At 40.5% G+C, this 18084-nt stretch overlaps 1 protein-coding gene across 1 annotated transcript in view; it reads right to left on the bottom strand.

Annotated features, from left to right (window-relative positions):
• Window positions 1-16972, bottom strand: part of LOC115658006 (arylacetamide deacetylase-like) — a 34147-nt gene extending 17175 nt beyond the window's left edge. The window contains exon 1 of the mRNA XM_030576457.1: window positions 16817-16972. Within this exon, the coding sequence (XP_030432317.1) occupies window positions 16817-16954 (138 nt within the window). The 5' untranslated portion in view covers window positions 16955-16972. The remainder of the gene's footprint in view (window positions 1-16816) is intronic.
• Between the last annotated feature and the right edge of the window lie 1112 nt (window positions 16973-18084).

Raw genomic sequence — 18084 nt, forward strand, 5'->3', positions numbered from 1 at the left:
TTGCTATCAACAACATCAGCATAGTCCTAGTATTAGTAAAACTAGACACCAATTACTGATACCTGAGTAACCTGCAAGTAGGTTACAGGCCACATTTAGAAGTGACATATGGAAGTTGGGGGTAAGCAGTAAAATAGTGTCGTTTATACTACTAAAATGAGTAACTTACATGCAAAGGGGACTAAAGAGGAGTGTCATAGAAAAAGCATCTCTCTCCCCGATGTTGTTTTACCTTCAGGTAGTTATTTTTCCTGTTACATATTGAGGATGTGGAAGTTGCTGTGTAAGTTACTCATTTTACACATGCACAAAATGCCAGATCTGTGCAAGTGACACATTTGCCATTTACACATTTTACAATCAATTTACCCCACACAAGCAACTTTTGCACCACTACTTAACTCACTACTGAATTTAGCCCAGCAAGCCAGAGTTTGATCTCAATTACACCAGCATAAATCCACGCAGCTTCACTGATGTTTGTGGAGCTATTTAGATTCACATTTTAATGTTACTAAATGACCTAAGGATCCGCCATCATGTATTTTGATTTAATAGTAAGATATAGTTTTCAATAATTGGATGGGTTTCATCCAAATCATTTAACAAAGCTCAGGAGAATGTATTGAAGAAAGCAATACTGTGTTGGCAGATGGATTGAATAAGATCACATAACAGGTCTTTTCTGTCTTTGATTTCTAGCAGTCTGGAATAGCCAGCTTCACAGTGCAATTGCCACGTGCTTCTCCAAAGGCAGGGTAGCTCTCATTCTCATGTCTTTGCACCACCCATGAATGTGGTTTTCCTCATGCAAAAGTTCTGCCGCCCCTGCTTGTCATCCCAGACATGCACCGCGATGTGATCCCACCATTCAGTGCTTGTTTCCTGAGCCCATAAGCAGTGTTCCACTGTGGTCAGCACCTTCGTGAATGCCACAAGCAATCTCGTATCGTAGCTACTATGTGTGGCAAGATCAATGTCGCACTCCTCTTGCCCTTTGTAGTTTAAGGAATAACTCCACTGCCACTCATGACATGTTGGTCAGAGAGAGCAGCAGTTTAGGATCACGGAGCAAACAGGAAAGGGACTTTCAAATTTGAGACTAGTCTTCAAATGGCCCTGCACACTTCCATCAATATGACTCCAACGGTCGACTTTCCACTGAGACAGCACAGAGCAAACAGGAAGGGGACTTTCAAATTTTCAAAGGAATGTACGGGATGAGGATGATGGTTGGTCACCTGAGGGCAGTAGAGTTCAAACTGATGGCCAGAGAGGTGATAACAGGCATTGTGGGACACCTCCCGGAGACCAATCGCAGCGCTTCTAATCACCATGGTGTCTACACTGGCACCGCAGTGCTGTAGCCCCAGCACAGAAAGCTGTACGTCTTTCATCGGAGTGATATTTTTAGAGCGCTACAACTGTGCAGTTTCTGAGCACTGCATGACTTGGCAGTGTGTACACCTTGGGAGTTACAGCACAGAAAGCTGCTTTACTGTGCAGAAACTTGCCAGTGTAGACAAAGCCTTAGTAACTACAACAGCTAATTAGCTAATCAACCACAAACTCTTGCAAAATGATGATGTAACTTCTTCTGTTACCTTTTTTCCTATTTTGTATACTTTATGCCTGTAAATTAGTAACAGAGTAGATCACATTATTATATTTGTTACAGTATCACAAGACATAATCCTGAAAAATGACAATTAAGATTTAAAAAACTGTATCAAAAGATTAAAGCTATCAAAGTTTTCTTAATAGACCTCTTCAGTTTTGAGGACGCTGCATTTCAGTTTGTGGCCTAGGCAACCATAGAAGTACTGCAAGCAGTCTGGACCATGCTGTCAATTTTAAATAGAAATGTGATCTATACCTATATGAAAACAAGTCTTTAATGATCATATCTAATGAGGTATTTATTTTGCATGAAAGAAACTGAGACATTCAAATGGCAGTTTGAGAAGCCAATGTGAGTGTAAATCTTTGTGCTGAATCACCAGGAGTTTTATAAGCCCTGATCAACCATATGTTTGGCACATATGCAAACTAGGATCATTTCATAGGCAGGACTCCCTCACCTTGCCACTGAAGTTCAGGAATTGTAGTGGTGCAGAATTGTGTACAGCTGTTTTGTATGATTTCTTTCATTGTTCTTTCCTTTTAGGGATTGACCAAGCACAGCGTGTCCTGGTCCATAATTAGCAGTCCTAGCACTACAGTAACACAAACAACAAATGGGTCAAACGACTTTATATTGGTTTGGGATGAGCTACTAAACAAGGACGACACCATTAAGGAATGTGATGAGACTTTACATAAAGATTCTATTCAAAGTTCAAAAGTGGTGATGGAAAGAGTATGGAGTCATGCAAATTTGGCCAAAGGATCATACTGCAAATGGGCTCATGGAAAGTAACTTGTAGAAGAGAATTATTGACTGCAGCTAAGCAAGCAGGTATTCCGCATATGGTTCAACATGTCTTACAAAAACTGCTATGGCATGAGATGTTTTACACGAAGACACTGGATTTTTCCAGGCAAAGTTGCAAGAAGCCATAAAGAAGAGTAGGAGACACCCTGTTTTCTCACTGTATGATGAGAAAAGACACCTCAGATTCTGGCTGGACATTTCAAATCTTTATCAGAACTATGGGTCAGTTTCTTTGCCAAAAAGAGGACCCAGGCCTATGCCATCCAGCAGAAAAATGTACAAAATACCATGTTGTTCAATACATCATGCCCTGAAGCCAAAACATTTGGATGAGAGAGTTTGAACAGATGTTATTGCCTGGCCAGTGAGAGTAACCCTTCTGCTAACAACTAGTCTTGTTATGGTCTAGAAGACATGCTAATTCAAAAGTAACTAGGCACTGAAGCAGGGGAAATTCATTACACTAATTAAATCTAGTACTATTTAGAAGAGAAAGTAGCAAGAGCTACTGCAAGAAATCTTGAGACTTTCAGAGCTTTGTGTGATTTTGAGGTTGATTTTGATCAAAAGAACTAAACAGCTTCTTAGACAAAGAGGGGAGGGAGCTTTAAATTGGCTTGCAAGCTAGATATTTATCACTGTTTGAAACTTTGGGGTAAAGTGGTATAAGAGCGTATGAGATACGTTCTAGATAATTTTGATGCTATTCTACTTTATTACCTCCATATTTTGTTTTTGTTTAATGTGTGATAGTCTTGTATATGTACAAGTGACAAAGCTTGGTTGCAAGTATCCCCTTGGCAGGGTAATTTTGAACTGAATTAACATTCTTTGATAATTAAGTAGCTTGTTTAAAGTTCTAGATTCTATGGTAGAACTGTTTGGTTGAACTGACATGAGCTATGCCACCATTCCATTGGCAAATAAACTTGATTGGAATTAAGAAAAGACCCATAGTTCCATGTCAGTACCAACAAATCACCTGCCCAGACTGGTACTGAAGTAACACAAAAGTTTGCCTTTGTAAGAAGATTGTGGTAAGATGCTGAATATATTAAACTAATTTATTATCTCTGAAAAGATGTAACATCCCATGCTGAGTTCAGTTTTTGACACTATACTATTATCTAACCATTCTTATTTAGCTGTAGGTAATTTCTTGTTTGCTTTAAAAGCTATTTTGTCTAATCAAATAAAAATAATAATGATCCTGCCTCTACTTTACTTAAGCTAAAAAGATCCAAAGAACAATGAGAAACCTTGTAGAGGTAACTGGTTAATTAAAATTATTTAATCAATGTGTGTTTTCTCTCACACTCCCTGTAGTTCCTGTTTTTGTTCCCCAGACTATCCATTTAACTCCATATTATTTAACATTTGTATTTCAGTCATATCCCAGTGCCCCATCAGCACTAGGGCCAGTGCTAGGTGCTGTACAAACACATAGTTGGAAATGGTCCCTGTCCCAACAAGCTTGTAATGTAAATGGACAGTAATTGACAAATTCCTGGTCTACCAGACAACCTGCTCTGCCACAGCTAAACCTAGGTGCCTAATTTCATGCACTCAAGTTTGAAAGTCTGCCCTAAATTCAAGAAGGCACAATGAGCTTTAGCATCTGTAGGATTTTTGATGCTTAAAAAAGCATCATGCATTGTCTCCTTTACACTGAGTTTACCTTTAAACCTAATAGGTTTATTTAAACTGGTTCTGCATTAGATGCCTAAGCAACCTCTTGTTTCTGAAAATGTGTTTAATACTTTAATGAATTTGCAACCAAACATAATTACTAACTTCCATTTAATTCCTAGGAATAATCGTATAACTCAACATAAGCCCTGAAAGGGGTGTTAAATTACTACAAGCTAGTTTTAATAAAGGTGATTAGGTGCTTTTGAAAATTCAACTAGGCGGTTGAACACCTAACTCTAGGAATTAGATGCTTTTGAAAGTCCCCTTAGGTGCATATATGCATCTTTCGGTGCCTGAAGGCTTTTACAAATCAGACCCTGCATCTAAAAGCACATATAGTGAAATTGTCCAAAGAATGCTAAAACACATTCTGTGGAAAATGTCAACACAGTTAACAGTGGAAACCCACAGCAAAACCCTGCACAGTGATTTGCCAAAGGCATGTGAATGGGAACATAAAGATATATTTGATTAAGTCGAATGGTAAAGATACGTTTACAAAGTTCATTTATTAGTGTTTGAATAACGGTAACATCATAGCAAAATTTTCTGAAGCATTCTCAATCCCTCGCTAACTTCATGGGAGAAATGTTCAGTCTGAAAATTTAAAGCTGACTTCTCTCTGCTGCTCCAAAACTGTGACAGAAACATTCTCCTGGCATGCTAATGAGAAGACCTTGTGTGTCACAATGGAAAAATATCTCCCCCACCTTTAAACATCCAGCAGCACTTTCAGCTTAAAACGTACATGCTTCCCTTCTTACCTCTAACACTTGCCCATTTAGTGGAGGTGGTGAGAGGGAAGTGAATATAAGCATTCATAGATCAGTAGATTTGGAATGCCAGAAGGGACTATTATGATCATCTAGTCTGATCTCCTGCATAACACAGGCCAGAGAACCTCACCCACTAAGTTCTGCATCAGGCCCATAACTTCTGAGCTATAGCATATCATTTTAGTCAGATAGCCAATACTGATTTAAAGACTTTGTGATGGTCCCTAGGTAAGTTGTTCCAATGGTTAAAAATTCTTCAAAATTGTGCTGTATTACTAGTCTGAATTTCTCCAGCTTCAGCCTCCAGAGACCTAGAGGTGCCCACTTCAGATGTTCTTTTTTTTTCAGCTCGTCAAATACTTTATTATAGTAACAATAATGTTGAGCACTTCTATAGCATTTTCCATCAAAGATCTTGGCAGATGAATCACCGCAGCACCCCCTCAAAATAGGCAAGTACCATACTAAACTTAGGAAGAAGTGATCATGAAAGTCAATCTGGAATGTAGTAATACCCACGCTCCCAATCTGGTGCTCAGAACATCCTCCCCAAAATACAAAACAACTCAAGATCTGAAAATCTGTTTCTGAAACAAAGATCTAAACACTCATATCCAAACTACCCAAACAATAGGAGGTAGCTGAGAACAAGAGAATGTATCTGCGACTGCTGTTGCAAGTGGTTGTGGGTATATGCAGAACAATTTATATTTTTTATCTTGTGTATTTCTATGTAAGTTGAATGTATATTAAGGCTGTCAAGTGATTAAAAAAATTAATCGTGATTAATCACACAATTAAAATTAATCATAAAGTTAAATAGAATACCATTTATTTAAATATTTTTGGATGTTTTCTACATTTTCAAATATATTGATTTCAATTACAATGCAGAATACAAAGTGTACAGTGCTCACTTTATATTTATTTTTATTACAAATGTTTGCTCTGTAAACAAAATCAATAGTATATTCCAATTCACCTAATACTAGTACTGTAGTGCAATCCCTTCATCATGAAAATTGAACTTATAAATGCAGAATTCTGTACAAAAAATAAATGCATTCAAAAATAAAACAAACAATGTAAAACTTGAGAACCTACAACTCAGTCTTACTTCAGTAAATCACTCAGACAAACAAGTTTGGGTTACAATTTGCAGGAGATATTGCTGCCCGCTTCTTGCTTACAGCGTCACCTGAAAGTGAGAACAGGCATTCACATGGAACTGTTGTAGCTGGCGTTGCAAGATATTTATGTGCCAGATGTGCTAAAGATTCATATGTCCCTTCATGCTTCAACCACCATTCCAGAGGACATGCTTCCATGCTGATGATGGGTTCTCCTTGATAACAATCCAAAGCAGAATGAACCGACACATGTTCATTATCATCCAAGTCAGATGCCACTAGCAGAAGGTTGATTTTCTTTTTTGGTGGTTCGGGTTCTGTAGTTTCCGCATCTGAGTGTTGCTCTTTTAAGACATCTGAAGGCATGCTTCACCTCTCGATCCTCTCAAATTTTGGAAGGCACGTCAGATTCTTAAACCTTGGGTCAAGTGCTGTATCTATCCTTAGAAATCTCACATTGGTACCTTCTTTGTGTTTTGTCAAATCTGCAGAGAAAGTGTTCTTAAAATGAACATGTGCTGGATCATCATCTGAGACTGCTATAACACGCAATATATGTTAGAATGTGGGTAAAACACAGAGCAGGAGACAAATCTCCCCCAAGGAGTTCAGTCACAAATTTAATTAACACTTTTTTTTTAAACGAGCATCATCAGCATGGAAGCATGTCCTCTGGAATGGTGGCCAAAGCATGAAGGGGCATATGAATGTTTAGCATATCTGACACATAAATATCTTTCAATGTCGGCTACAAAAGAGCCATGCAAATGCCTGTTCTCACTTTCTGGGGACATTGTAAATAAGAAGCAGGCAGCAGTATCTCCCGTAAATATAAACAAACTTGTTTGTCTTAGCAATTGGCTTAACAAGTAGGACTGAGTGGACTTGTAGGTTCTAAAGTTTTACAATGTTTTGCTTTTGAGTGCAGTTATGTAACAAAAAAAATTCTACATGTGAAAGTTATACTTTCACAATAAAGAGATTGCACTATAGTACTTGTATTGAAAAATACTATTTCTTTTGCTTATTTTACAGTGCAAATATTTGTAATAAAAATAATATAAGATGAGTACTTTATATTCTGTCTTGTAATAGAAATCAATATATTTGAAAATGTAGAAAAACATCCACAATATTTAATAACTTGGCATTCTATAGTTTAACAGTGTGATTAATCATGATTAATTTTTTTAATCACAGTTAATATTTTGAGTTAATCGCATGAGTTAACTGTGATTAATCGACAGCCCTAATGTATATATACTGTGACAGACCCAGGCCAGTGGGGTAGAGGAGTCTGGTAGAGGGCAAATATACTGGTCACTGGGTGAATAGTTTTCTGTTCCCTGAGTGACCAGAGCAGGGGCTGCACTAGAGTAATCAGGAACCTGCTAGAACCAATTAAGGCAGACAGGCTGACTGGAACACCTGCAGCCAGTCAAGGCAGGCTAATCAGGGCACCTGGATTTAAAAAGGAGCTCACTCCAGTCAGGCCGGGGGCAGCCAGGGGAGAGGAAGTGCATATGAGGAGATGAGAGCAAGAGGCACAAGCAGGGCCGGTGCAAGGATATTTTGCGCCCTAGGCGAAACTTCCATCTTGCGCCCCTCCCCCCAAAAAAATCACATACATTATACACAATACACGGTCACAAAATTGTGCCCCAGACCTTTTTTTTTTTTTTATCTGCCATGAGGCTGCATCAACTGTAAACGAAAAAAAATGAAATTTTATTCCTATCAGTCCTTTTTCTTGTTCACTATTAAAAGTAAAGGATAGAGAATGCATGTCACTTACTATAATTAACTATTTGAATTTCATCAACTGTTTGACGAAATATTGATTAAGAGATCAAGATGACTTTCAAGCTTAAGCCTGAGTATTCAAGCCTTGTTAGGTTTATGTTGCAACCATTACACTAAACAAAAGCACAGATGTAGGCAGATCTTATCCTACTGGTGTAACAGCAACTGCTCTGGATAGGATCAAAAAGTTGTTCCATATTAGGGGTTGTCAAGTTTCTTAGAGGCATTGTGGTCCAGGTTTGTTTTAAAGAAATAGACCCCTATCCTGCAATCACTTATGCAAGAGGTATCTGTTAAGATGTTTTGCCTTGTTCTACTTTACCTCACTTGAGATAGGTGCAATTCAAGCATCTGACAAAATAATAGGAGAGCAACCTTCCAAGTTAGCAAGGAAAACATCTGGCTAGTACAGCCTAGGATCCCACTATTGTGCTGCTCTGCTAGAAAGAATGATAAAAGATTCAAGTTCACAGAAGGCACAACTCCAAGGTGCTCCGAGCTGTCCAGCTAATCCTTGAATGTTACATTGTAAGAATTCACATAGAAATCCCATTTGCTTGGATTCAAAAGAGGAGGCCATCAATGGGAGAGGCCTGGGAGCTCTAGAGATATTAATAGTTCATGTCTGTTCCAGTATTTAGTATCAAATCAGGGCTTTACCTGTCAGCAAACAACCACCACACCTACATATTTCTCAGCATCGTGCACGTTGTGGCTAGATGGTGATCCTGAGTCACTAGTTACCTTACACAAGAGAAACCTACATTTTAAAGAATTATTTCAAATGGGACAATAAAACAGGAGTAACAAACTTTCTGCTTTTCTGAGGTAATAACCCCAGAAGTTCTTGATTATTTAACAAAGAGCCTGAGCTGAATGCTGGAACAGGAGGCAATATGATGTTGAAGAACTTCTGTGAAGGAAGAGGAAGAAATGGCTCTTGGAGCCTCTGGGCCTGATCTAAAACCCATTGAAATCGGTGGGAATTTTTCCACTGACTTCAAGGTCTGGGGATTGGTCCTGCTTTGAGTGGGGTTGGACTAGATGACTTCCTGAGGTCCCTTCCAAACTTGATATACTATGAAGGTGGATCAAGGCCTCTGATAACAAGAGTAACTTTTGTAAACTTCTCATTTCTGGGCAATGAAAATACTTACTTACTGAAATAAGGACATGATTGCTGGGGATGGAAGAGATGTGGAGATATCAGACGATGAGAGGCTTACAGTCACCTGGGTTGGGGATCTGGGCTAAAGGTGGTTGGTGGTGAAGTAAGATAGGAAATATGTGTAAAGGAGCTCTTAAGCTAAGAAGTGGGGGCTTAGTAGGTTTTAACACATGCAATAGTTTAAAACAACACACAAGGGTGTATGGATTGTTTGTAAGGGGTCTGTTTTGTAATGAAACAGAAAATCACTTCAAGTTTAGAAAATGCGGGAATAGTTTAGATACAAACAGGAAAGGGAATATAAAAAACTGTACAGATTTTGCAGAACATGATGTGAACCTAATAAGTAACTATGTCACCTGATTTTTGTAACCTCCTCTTCCCATTTCCTTATTTTGCTCCCATTGTTTGTCACTATGACTTGGTGTCATTTTTAATTTAGATCACAGACTCTTTGGGCTAGTGAATCTCTTTTATTTGTCTGCAGAGATCCTAGAACATTTTTGGACACAGAATACATAAGTAATAATATTCATAACAATAATTGCCAAGTGATATACAAACTTAAATGGGAAAGAGCCCAGGGGATCCCCCGGGTCAGTGCGCCGCCGCGGCAGCCAGCAGCCCAGAGGATCCCCTGGCCCAGGGAAACCCTGGGCTGCCGGCTGCCGCGGCGGCGCACTGACCCGGGGGACACCCTGGGCTGCCGGCTGCTGCAGCGGCGCCCTGACCCGGGGGACACCCTGGCCTGCCGGCTGCCACGGCAGTGCGCACTGACCCAGGGTCAGTGCGCCTCCGCGGCAGCCAGCAGCCCGGGGTTTCCCTGGGCGCCCTGACCCGGGGATCCCCTGGGCTGCAAGCTGCCGCGGTGGCGCCCTGACCTGGGGGACCCCCTGGGCTGCCGGCTGCCTCTCTGTCCCAGCAGCAGTGGCTGGTCAACCATTTAAAAAAAAATGGGGGGCGCTTTTTGGCGCCCCCAAATCTCGGCACCCTAGGCAACCGCCTAGTTCGCCTACATGGTTGCACTGGCCCAGGGCACAAGAAGCTGAGAGTGAGAGCTGCGAGGACTAAGGAGTACAAGCGTTATCAGACACCAGGAGGAAGGTCCTGTGGTGAGGATAAAGAAGGTGTTTAGAGGAGGCCAGGGGGAAGTAGCCCAGGGAGTTGTAGCTGTCATGCAGCTGTTACAGGAGGCACTATAGACAGCTGCAATCCACAGGGCCCTGGGCTGGAACCCGGAGTAGAGGGCGGTCCCGGGTTCCCCCCAAACCTCCCATCTCCTGATCAGACATAGGAGGAGTTGATCCAGACTGTGGGGAAGATCACTGAGGTGAGCAAATCTGCCAAATAAGCGCAGGACCCACCAAAGTAGAGGAGGAACTTTGTCACAACACACAGAATCCAGGGCTGGCTGCAGGCACCAGCCAAGGAAGCAGGTGCTTCGGGCGGCCAATGGAAAGGGGTGGCATGCCTGGGTCTTCAGCGGCAATTTGGCGGCGCGTCCTTCAGTCCCTCTCGGAGCGAAGGACCCACTGGCAAATTGCCACTAAAGAATGAAGCGGCATGGTAGATCTGCTGCCGATCGTGGCTTTATCTCCCCCTCCCCTTTCACTTCGCTGCTTGAGGTGGCAAAAAAGCTGGAGCTGGCCCTGATAGGATCTCACCCACCCATATATTGTATAGTCATACACATTACACAGTTTATATCAACACTCCAGCCTTTTATTACTCTCCCTAAAACTAAATACAGTTGGCCAAATTGATCACTGGTGCAACTCTATTAATGTACTAAAAATCTGGCCTATCAAATGTTCTTGAGAATTTTTCTTAGGTTCAGGGCTGTGAACTTTCTGTTCCTTGTTGATGTTTTTTAAATCCCAAGAAGTGTTTGGCCTTTTTACAGAATTTTAATTGTCAATCCACTTCCTCAGGTTTCAAGGGATATCAGTTAAAAGTGTCACTTCTATCCCTACTACTATTGTAACACCAGAGATTTCTATAACTGGCAGATAAGAAAACATTTCCTCTATTTTTGCAGTTTCTTTACTTCGTGCATTTGACAGCACTTTGTATATAGTTACTTTCACAATCTGCTATGAATAGTAAATTGATTTTCCTTTTTTGGTGTGGGAACAGCAATATGGAAAAGAAAAATATTTTTAAAAATATAGAACTTTGATTATAAAGCCCCTAAAATTGCCATGTGCACTGCCTAAAAGAGCTTTTAATTGTTCTGGTTCTTTCTCACTGAAAAGACTTCAAGTTCAAGGTATCCCTTTAAGATTAGCTGAATAAGCAGTCAATTTACCAAAACGACTGAAGAGAACTCAGTATAGGGGACATGCTAATGTCCTGGGGGGGGTGGGGGGGGAGGAAAGGCAATCCAGAGTCCTGAAGGCAAGAAAAATGTTTGACAAAATGTAGATTACTCAGGCAACAAAGAAACTCCTCTTTATCAAAACATTTTACAAACACTTTATACTGCTTATATACATTGACTTAACCCTTTTACAGTGCATTACATGGAGAGAAAACACATACAGAGTCCTGTGTAACCATACACCACACCCAATCTTTCCAGTGTGTTCCCAGAGATCAGATGCTAGTTCTGCTATGAAATGGCTTGGAGCTGGAAGACTATTCTTGGTATTAACATATAAATGAGCAAACTAAGGTCCACCATCTTGTAATCTGCACCACACAGTTGGAAACCTGTGACCAAAGAGAGCTCCACTGAAATCAGTGGGACTCTGGACAGACCTGTGCCTGCTAGTTTGGTCCAATCACAAGATAGAGGTGTAAACCTCCCACTTTACTTCGGAATTCTTATATCCACTGCAGCACCCTTTTCATGCTCAAAGTAGGGGAGAGCAGAACTCAGCAGTGTTGGTTTTAAAACTCAACTGCATGCCATATCAATGTGTCTAGGTAAAAGTGAAGCTGAGTATATATTGCATCCACACTCAGGAATAGACTTCAGTGGAGCAATGCTAATTTACATCCTCTGAGGATCTGGCCCTTGAAATCTGAAACCAGGGAAATCTTTGCACAATGTGGGCTTGGAAAGCATAGGCTACACTCCCCATGATATTTGTAAGGAAGAGAGAAAACACTTAAATTGGCTGTTTCACAGCTTCATTCACCCTTTTATCTTGGTATTTGATGCAATTTGTGTTTGTTTGTTTGTTTGTTTTTAAAGCAAAACAAGAGATGGAAAAGCTCAAAAGACATGCAGCCTTTTAAATTAGATCACCTCTTCACATTCAGACCCATGATTAAGTGACAACAAATCAGTGCCATCTGGTCACATGGCAGTTCAGCAGCACATGATAAGTGAGCTAAAGGAAATACATTAAAAAGACTTTTCTATGGATTACCTCTTTATTCAGAATGGCTAGAATATGGCATTCCTTCCAGTACAAAACATCCATTCCTACTGTTAGTAATCTCTAGAGAACCAAAACACAACAATGCTAACGACTGCTTTTGACACCAAGCATAGACCATTGTTCATCAGAGCGAGTGGTTACTCTCGAGTTCATGGTAAAAACGGGAGGCTTAATCACAAAAAACACCATTACAAGTGGAACCCTTGCCGAGAGTCTGATCAATAAAGCCAAAGATTGAGTACAATAACTTGCCATCTTGCTTCCAGTGTTCCCCATCCAGAACAGGTTTAAGAGATTTGGACCAGTTTCAGATCTAACTTATACTGGTGTAAATTCAGAGAAACCATCAGAGTCAAAGAAGTCCCTCCAGCTTTGCACTCCTGTTTGTGAGATCATAATCTGGCCAATTGATGTGAAGAAATTTGCAGTATTGGTACCAGAACTGTACCAGTTCTATGGAGAAAGAACGTCAGTCTCAAATGCAGTTAATGCAACATGCTTCAGAAGTACCAATTCCACTTTAAAAATGAAAAGAAGACACTGCTGTAGTTACATGTATGTAACAATGCATATTGTCTCTGATTTCTAAGGGCTTGACCCTGTTAAAGTCCAGGAGAATTCAATGGAAGCCGGATCATGCACTGGATGCACACAACTCCCACAATGATTAATAGGAGTTATGCACGTGCATGGATTTCTTGCATACGAGACCCAGTAATGCTAACACCATACTTGCCCAAAAAATGAGAACGTATTACCAGAGCTTGTACAGACAATGCTGCCAACACTACAGCTGCAGGGGGTCCTTGGTGTCCTGCTTAGATAGGTTCAAGTACTAGTGTGATGTTTGATAGCGGTGTTATAGCAATGCACACTGTGTTGTATGCACCATTTAATTGTGATAAAACTCTGTCATAATAGTAACTTGAGCCTATTTTAAAGAGCTCTTCCTTTTATCATTTCCCAGGCTGGGATATATTGCAGGCTTCTCCTCATCTAGTTTAACATTAAACTTTTACCAACAACTCCCCAAGCCACATACACATCTGTACTAGACACATTACTTATGGCCCATCACCACGTGCTATAGAAGTTTGGGATAGGTTAGGGGTGAATGATGTTACTCAAGGAATTTTGCCCATGATTTGCTTCAGCTGCAACATATTTGTAACTATGCACTAACACCTTGAATTCTATACATTTCCTTTGTCCCCGCTGACGTCTCATGTGTTATAAACTTTCAAAACAGTTCCCATTTCTCACCCTATTTTTCCCAGCACATCTGACAGAAGTGACTAGACAAAGAATAATTAGGCTATGTATTGTGTCAGACATGGTATAGAAATCAATTAGTGTATGAGAGAAAATGTTTACATTTGAAAAAGCCATGGTATGTTTTTCTGTTACAACATTATAAACATCTCTACATTTTAAGTACTGTTCAAACTAACTGTTTAATCCACAGTGCTCCTAAGAGGCAAATAGAATGCCTATTGTACAGATGAGGGAACTGAAGCATAGAGAGATTAACCCATGATTTGCCCAAGGCTACCTAGTGAGTCAGCAGCAGAGCCAGGATTAAAACTCGGGCTCTCCAGACTCTCAGAACTCTAGACCATGCTGCTTTCGTCATTTTATTATGCATTATTCATTCACAGTCAGGGCCCATGCAGAGTCCTTGAAATCATCCATGTCACATTGTGTAATCATCATCTTTACAAAGAGCTCTGTGTAGAGTTTTAGGGCACACTCATAGAACATTCTACTGGAAATAATTTCTTTTTAAATATTGAGTGAATACATTACTTATAAAAGCAAAGAGCCAAACATACTTGCAAACACAATTCGAACTTCACCATAAAGTTCAGATAATGCCCATCTGCCCTGACTTTCACTACCTGACATCTCGAACTGACACAATCAAGCATGTCAGTCTCTCCCCCTGGAAACAAACTCATACTGTAATGTGTTTCTGCTCTCAAACTTTGTCTCACACACATCCTGGACACAACTGTTTTCCTGTGATATTACTAATTTTACCCAAATGGGTAACAACCAACTCCCTCAAACACAGAATCATAGGGTTGGAAGGGGCCTCAGGAAGTCATCTAGTCCAACCCCCTGCTCAAAGGGGGGACCAATCCCCAGACAGATTTTTACCCCAGTTCCTTAAATGGCCTCCTGAAGGATTAAACTCACAATTCTGGGTTTAGCAGGCCAATGCTCAAACCACTGAGCTATCCCTCCCCTCACAGCCTATGCATCTTACTTCATGTAATAGATGGTACAGTATGTCCATTCTGTGTTTTAAAGGACACAATTAGACCCTTAGTCATAGCTTTTCACAATGGGCCCTGTTAAGTAGCCTCTCAGTCCTTTATTTCCTTGGACACAAAGAATACCTTTAATAGTATGTCTGGGGACTGAATGTTAGTTTTCCTCTCTCTTTCTTAGTCCTCACCAGTCAGACCTCCAGACTCAAATGGCACATGACAAACAAACCCAGGGTGATCAGCCATTCCAATATTTGGAGTTTTATCTTATATAGGCAACTATAGCCCATCCCATCCCCTGGGGGTGGGGGGAAAAGTGTCCGAATTTTTCACATTTGCTATCTTGTCACCCCAAACAAACCCATAATGAAATTATACCAGAGTAACTACTTTAAAATTTGTAGTTATGCAGTCAGTCCCCCTAGCAGGGGGAATAACTTGAAATCCGCTCACACTGGTGATTTTACTCCCCGGTGGAGGGGTAGGGGGCTCTCTAATGGAGGTTTTCAGGCTTGCAAAGTCCGTAAGGCAAACAAGAGTTATCCTGCAAAAGGGCGAGATTTGGAACAGATCAGACAAGCTAGTGCAGGATGAATGAGATACAGAGACCAAATCAAAACAAAAGCCCATCAAAGAGCAGAGTCCAGTTTATTTATAAATTAACTAAATGACTGTTTCCCCCCTCTTAGATCCCACAACTCGCTTCCCAACTGACACTGATAGATCGCCCACCACCCCAAAAACGTATTCTCCCAGGCCAAAGTGCTCAAAATTGGACAATGATTTTGAGTGACCAAATCCAGACACGACGCGGGGCTTTGTTTTCAGAGATAAGCACGGTCAAGTCCTACCGAAGTCAGTGAAAGATGCGCGGTGCTTGTGGCAAATCATACCCAAGCATCTCAAGCTGGGCACCAAAGGGGTAAGACAACGAGCTCCCCCTCCCCCTACACACAAATAGAGCACGTCTGAAACTTGAGCCCTGATATTTACAGCCTAGTACTGTGTGTATTCCTAACAGAGCCAAGCAAAAAGCCATCTACAGAGCAGCACATGGGCTTACACCTCTCCCTCCCCCCGGCAACAACCACAAACCTTCACAGCTAGCTAACAAAAGATCAAAACTGCTGCAGCCTCTGCTGATTCGCAAATGTAGGCTGCGTTTTAGGCAAGGCGGGGGGGCTTGAGCAGATCAGAAGTTTAAGATGTATGTTTCTTAAACTGTACCACACACAATACTACAGATTTGACTACCCAGTGCTGGAAACGACAGCCCTGTTGTTTATCCACACAGGGCGAAAAGCCCTGTTATGTATACAGGGTGTGCAAGAGTTAGTGATGATTGCATAGTATATGATTAACATGCAGCCCAAAATGTAATAAATAGAGACAAATGGGTAGGTCTACATCAGAATATATTTAAATGTGTCCTGTATAGCCATTATAGCCACACTACTCTACCAAAAAAAAAAAAAAAGGAGTACTTGTGGCACCTCAGAGACTAACACATTTATTTGAGCATTTCTAGAAGGCTGTACATAGTTCTGTGCTGCTGAGTTAGCCGCCTCTCCTGTTATCACACAGGATTACAATTAGATCTTGCATCAGTACCCAGGGAAAGTGATTAGAAAGTCTCAGAGCTTTATACGTGATTGATTACATTAGCACTTCTGTAATTAGCTGGTATTTATTCATAACCTCAGCCATGCGCGCACGGACTATGTAAATCCCCAATGATGTACCATATTTAAATACACCTCTCCATTTCCTTCCTCCGACGTCTGACACAGTATTTCTAGTTAGGCTCAAGAGGGAAGAAAAAACAAACAGCAACAATTTAGCTATACAGGATTGTAGAGTAAATTGCTAATCAACTACAAGTTTGCATTTCCTCATCTGCTTTGAAATTAATATATTTCTATTATTGTACATACTTATGTTAGTAGATTTCATTTTCTCTAACAGTTTATTTCGTGTTAGGGTTACAGTTTCTTGCTTGGTTTCAGGTATTCTTAGATATAATTTTGGATATTACTTAACCAGACACTGATATTATTCTTTGATCTGTATTTTTCTTTTCTCCACAGTAATACATTACTTGAACTCAATTTCATACATACGCACCTGGAGTAAATAAAATTCTAAACTTACCACATGTGATACAGTTCTAAAGCCAGCATTTATGAGCATCAGTTTCCAGCGTTCCTCAATATTCTCTGGAATGGGTGTGTAAACATAAGATGCTACCAGAACAGACGCCAAAAGAAGGCATAGGGATTTAGTTCCCATGTTCTGCTATCCACTTCTTTCAAGACTGATCAGATTAAACGTTCTCACTGACTCTTAACAGTTGCAAATCAGCACACGCTGATAGGGCAAAGTTAATCTGTCGTTATGTTTGGATCACGCCCAGGAGGTGAGTTCTCATCTGATCACCCTGAACAGAGGTCACACAGAGGGGAAACGCCTGTTTAAGTGAAAAGCATTCAGCTACAATATTTAAATGTAAAGATTAAATATCAAAGTAAATACATGGATATCACGCAGGGGCTCTTTTAGCAAGAACCACAGCTCTGAAAGACTGGAGAGGAAAATGCAGTTACAAAAATAAGTACAGAGCGCAGCATACGAATTAAGAGCTGCAGCAAAAGTGATGAACATAGACAAAAAAAAGCCTCTGAAAGGTCCACCTGTCTGATAAGTTTGTTCTTCATCACTATGAAGGTAGCCTGAAATAAATGCAAACACTTGTCCCACTGATAGAGACATAGAATTTATCATAACAGATCAGACCATACATCCTTCTAGTCTAGTATCACCTTTCTGACAATGGTCAATAACTTAGATTTCACATTTCAGAGTGGTAGTCATGTTAGTCTGTATCAGCAAAAACAATGAAGAGTCTTGTGGCACCTTAGAGACTAAAATTTATTTGGGCATAAGTTTTTGTGGGCTAGAACAAACTTCATTAGATGCATGGAGTGGAAAATACAGTAGCAGGTATAAATACACAGTACATGAAAGGATGGGAGTTGCCTTACCAAATGAGAGGTCAGTTTAATGAGACAATTCAATTAACAGTAGGATACCACCAGAGGAAAAAAATCACTTTTGTAATGGTAATGAGAGTGGCCCATTTCAAACAGTAGAGAAGAAGGTGTAAGTAACAGTAGGGGAAAATTAGTATGGAGGAAATTAGGCTTAGGTTTTGCATGGCTGCAGATATTACTTTTAAAAATTATATTACTGTCATAGTATAATTCCCAAATCTGAACCTTAGCGTCCAAAATATGGGTACTAGCATGAATTCCCCTAAGCTTAATTACCAGCTTAGATTCTGTAGTGCTGCCACCAATCAGGAATTTCAGGGCCTGATACCCTCTGGTCCCCCCAAACCCTTCCCTGGGGACCCCCAAGAC

This window comes from Gopherus evgoodei, chromosome 9, assembly GCF_007399415.2.
Source record: "Gopherus evgoodei ecotype Sinaloan lineage chromosome 9, rGopEvg1_v1.p, whole genome shotgun sequence".
Lineage (NCBI taxonomy): Eukaryota > Metazoa > Chordata > Testudines > Testudinidae > Gopherus > Gopherus evgoodei.